Genomic DNA, 4,729 nt, shown 5'->3' on the forward strand with positions numbered 1-4,729 from the left:
CGGTGGACAGCCACACACAGGCCACAGACCGTCTGTGAGCTGTTTTGAGTGCCGGCTCCTTATTAAGCCGCCGCCCCCAGCGTGCACACAGCCTGACTGACCCCAATATCTCTGGTCCTACTAAAGATGATTATGATGCCAGGATCCATTATGAGACCAAATTCAACCCATTAAGTCTGTTTTTTCTGAATGGCCTCAAAGCACTGAACACAATAAGCACGGCATGTTAGCGAGAGGGAAGAGCGCTCTTCTTTCTCACTGCAGTTAACAAAAGCGTTTGAAACTCCCCGTCACCAAAGGTAATTCCATCCAGGTGAACCCCCGCTCCCCTTACACTCTTCCATTAACCTCCCGTCCCTCCACACCCTTGGGAAGGGTCCTGTTCACAGATGTGTGTGAGGGTCACTCGCTGCTCGAGGGCCTGTCACATCCACGTCCCTGCGCCCTGACAGGCCCGCTGTGTTCAGGAGACAACATCTCATCACGCTGATGGACGGGGGAGGAGCTTCAGGCTCAAACGGCACGCCTTTACGCTAGCATGACAGACACTTCATCCTGTTACGACGCGAGCCGAGACCTCAGCTCCTCAGGCTTGCGTGCACACTCACGTGCATGACAGAAATGAGCACATACCTCGTGTCACCTTATGTTATTTTGAAAGCACTAATGTTGCCAAAGGATACAGACGACCTCCCCTGCAGGCTTCATCGTGAGCTTTGACAGCTCAGCACATGTCAATAAAGATGCAGGTAGACGACCGTTACAATGGCTTCCAGGCTCTTCCAGTGGAGACCCTCCTCATTTAACCTCTGATCCACAACCAGTTATTTTGTTCTATAAGCAGAACAAAATAACTGGACGGAAAGCACTCGGTTCACAAAAGGGCTTCGTGGGTTAGTCCTAGTAGAGCAGGGGTGTCCAACTGCAGGCCTCGAGGGCCGGTGTCCTGCAGGTTTTAGATCTCACCCTGGGTCAGCACACCTGAATCAAATGATTGGTTCATTACCAGGCCTCTGGAGAACTTCAAGACACATTGAGGAGGTCGTTTAGCCATTTAAATCAGCTGTGTTGGATCAAGGACACGTCTAAAACCTGCAGCACACCGGCCCTCGAGGCCTGCAGTTGGACACCCGTGTAGTAGAGGGTAGGGCGGGGTAAGAGTTAAGTTGTTGTAACACCATGAAACACAGAGGCAGGTTTAAAAGCCTCCTCTAGTGCTCAGCCTAGTGGTTCCTAAAGCCCAAAAACCATCTGGATATGGGGAATTTTTCCTTCCAGTAGTTCTTATTAAGAGCCAAAACAAAGAGTCGTTTCTCAAATTCAAAAAGTGATTCTGACTCAGTGCTATTGTGGGCCTTGGACCCTGCAGTGTGTGGTCGCTGTTATGTTTTGTAATGTTTGAGGGTGACCTGGCAGCACAGAGCGAGAGAAAGCCTGAGCATACACCCACTTCCTATAAAACACCTACACTGGCAGTTTGCATTCCCAGGTGCACCGAAGCCTGCAGGAAGGAGAGAGGACAGAGCAGGCCTGCAGGTGCTCACAGAGGTGGGAACTGTTCCCTCGGAGAAGGAGGCTGGTGGGGGACGCTGGAAGGGACAAACCATAAAACACACACAGGCACACTGACACTCCTTTCAGACGTGCTCTCCTTTCCATGAAGCCGATAATCAGAATAACTTTATTTGTATAGTAAAGTCACCTTCATGTCTGAAAAGTAACCGGGGACCTTAAACCACTGACTCCATGAGGTTGTGTGGAAGATGGATGTCATGACCCTGTGATGTCAAAATGCAACCCCACTGCAGACGGATGGAGCTAGTGATGTGCTGAGGTAAAGATCCTCCCTTCTAGCATCCCGATTATGTCGTATCCTCCAAGCCTCTTCTTCACACCTAGGCTCCTTGTCTGCACGCACACACCCGCCATTCCCCAGGTCCGTGTCAGAAACAGGTTCCTTGGGGATCAAGGGCCGAGCGGAGTCAGAACCATGACCGTACAAAGCAAACACGCAGAAGCCTCGCCGTGCGCCCGACTGGGTCCCTCTCAAAGACTGAAGACGGTGCAGCGGGCAAATCAGTTGTGCATGCAACTAGAAGACTTGCATACTCTGTTTATTTAAGTGTGTGTGAGTTTGTGCCAGTGTGGCTGTGTGCCTAATCCACACAGTGAGCCAATACAAGCAGAGTTAAGAGTCAAAGCCCTTCACAGTTTCCTGTTTCTTGTTAAGCGTTCATACAAACATGCAGTTTTTCAAATGGGACGAAATCCTGCTGATCGAAAAAATGTCCGGTTCTTCCCCTCGTATGTTTCTAAGGCTTCCTGATTCTGACAGTAATAAATATGTAGAGAAAAATACCCAAAGAACAAACGATCAAATACATAATGTGGAGAAACTTGCTGACAGAAAATAAAAACGAGGCTCAGTTTGGGTTGAAATGAGATGGTAAAGTGATGTGCTGAGCTTAAAAAAGCTCTAACAGAGTCACACAGATTTCTTTTTCCTTCGAGATATTTTTGTCCTTCACGTACCGCGACCCTAAAAACACTGGGCTGTTTTCTACCGCCCCTCACACTCAGTCCTGTCTGCTTGAGCTCAAAGGCACTTTGTTAGTCTGTTGGTGTCTGAATGGGTCTGAGAGCACACAGAGACAAGACGGGGTCCTGTCCTCCAATAAGAGGGCTTTGCAAAGTATCTCTCTGTAAAAGGTGAATTCAGTGAGTCTCTGTGTGGAGCAGGAAGCCCTGCCCTGAGCAGGAGTCACACTCTGTGGGTGCTCTCAGGGGAGAAGCCTGCCTGGCTCCTGACTGTATTCCCTTTTTTATTGGCCTGCTGCTTTGCTGCTGCCACAGCTTGTCATACAGTGTTGCTGTGGAAAAATGTAAACAGCTTCAGTAACTTTGAACCATCACAAACTCCAGGAGGTGTGCCCTTCTGATATTCTATTTCCTTGGATTGTCTTGCCCACACAGATGATGCACAGAGACGCAGAGGAACAAAACCATTAGTGGGTTGATTATGTAAATGATCTCCATAATACGCAGCTTTACCTTCTGTAAATGTGCTGTCAATAATCCGGTTTGCTGCTCATGTGTGAGAAGAGAAAAGGGAGGCTGACACTGCCGCTGTCAGAGGCTGAGCTCGAGTGACAGATTGGAGTAAGAGCCTCTGCCTTTGGTTGGACCATTCGTTTTAAATAAGATCAGTTACACAGTGATCACAGTCGCCGCAGAGAGAGAGAACTCTTTTCACGCGTGTAATTATGAGATTAAAGGATGCTTACCTGTTTGCAGCAAGCCGATTCTGCTGTCTGACACGTCGTAATTCCGCTGAATGTCGAGCACAACACCTGCAAAAGAAAAACATGAATGTGGTTTGGAGGTACAATAAGAGCCCTAATCACAGGTCCTGAAACGCTGAGCTCTGACTCACAGACAAGTTCATTCTGGATTTACGAAAGCCTTTTGTGGCTTGGACACGATGCTTAGATCGTAGTTAGAGGTCGTCATTCACCTCGCTTCCTCGAAGAGCAACAGAATGAGACTGATAACGCTCGTTTGGCTGCCACACAGTGCTAACCTTCGGCTCAAACACTGTCCCACAGGGTGCTATATGTGACCAATACCTGGTGTTAAATAACACAATCGCTTGCAAACACACAAACACACTCTCCAGCGTTAACTTGTCACTGGCTCATACAGCGCACAGCTCCGACACAATGACTGCAGCTGATTCTGGTTTTGCCACACGATGCAAACGTGAGTCGCTGTGCGTACGGCAATAACATGATTCCACTGTGAGAAACCACAAGTTCTCTGAAGTTCTTTCAATCCCATTACTGTAACCCAAGGTCATCAGCATACTGTACGTCGCACCGATGCCTTAATAAGGTGACAGGCATCTGCTTTTTGGCCAATCACGGGACAAGGAATGCACGCGCACAGCTGAATACCTGCTCATCACAGTTGTCTGACTTGTTGGTGCTCTGTGCCCGACATAGAAGAAATCCCATAAAGTTTTAAACACATCGTAAACATCAAAGGATCAAGATGAAGAAGGTCAGATGGTGATAAATTAGATTAAAAGAAATGCCTTTATGTCTACTGTGTAATTTTAAGCACTGGTAAACAAGAAAGCACAAATGATTCTGCTCGTCCTGAGAACAACAGCTTTAAAGTCGTCATTTCTAACCGAGAACAAAAGAACATCTCTGCAGTCCAGACGAAACGTGATGTGCTTGGTGGTGCTGGCTGACTCTTTGAGGCTGGCGGGCCGGTCCTGGGGATTGCAACACGGCTCATGAAAATGCAACAGCAGCATGACTCACATTTTAAGAAGCTGGCTCCCTCTGATCTGTGTGCTGCCCGCGTGTGAGCCCAGTATCACCTAGCAGAGCCTGACCTCTGTACGGGCTTTTGTAACGCTCAGAAACGGCCGCTTTATAATATCCAGCCGCCTCTCGCTTCACTCTGGAGGATAATGAGTACGATCGAGCCAAGCAGGCAAAAACAGCACATGGACGTAGCTGATTCTGTGGCTATCCTCTGCGCCGCCACTGACTCTGTTTGTCAACAAAGAAAGAGCGCAGGTTGCAAAGGTGGTGCGACGCAGGGCAGGTGGAGGTGGACCGTGACTGCAAGCAAACATCAGATTCCTCTCAGCTGAGTCAAACCACCTGCGTGCACTCTCACACTGCAGGAAGCATTCCTGTTAGCACACTCACACACA

General features: G+C 48.6%; 1 protein-coding gene across 1 annotated transcript in view; it reads right to left on the reverse strand.

Moving 5' to 3' along the window:
• spns2 (SPNS lysolipid transporter 2, sphingosine-1-phosphate) overlaps positions 1 to 4,729 on the reverse strand; it is a 59,516-nt gene that overhangs the window by 38,221 nt on the left and 16,566 nt on the right. Inside the window, exon 2 of the mRNA XM_005740315.2 lies at positions 3,285 to 3,350. Coding sequence (XP_005740372.1) covers positions 3,285 to 3,350 — 66 coding nt within the window. The remainder of the gene's footprint in view (positions 1 to 3,284; positions 3,351 to 4,729) is intronic.

The sequence above is a fragment of the Pundamilia nyererei genome, unplaced genomic scaffold (genome assembly GCF_000239375.1).
Source record: "Pundamilia nyererei isolate P.nyererei 1_Seehausen unplaced genomic scaffold, PunNye1.0 scaffold00099, whole genome shotgun sequence".
Classification (NCBI taxonomy): domain Eukaryota; kingdom Metazoa; phylum Chordata; class Actinopteri; order Cichliformes; family Cichlidae; genus Pundamilia; species Pundamilia nyererei.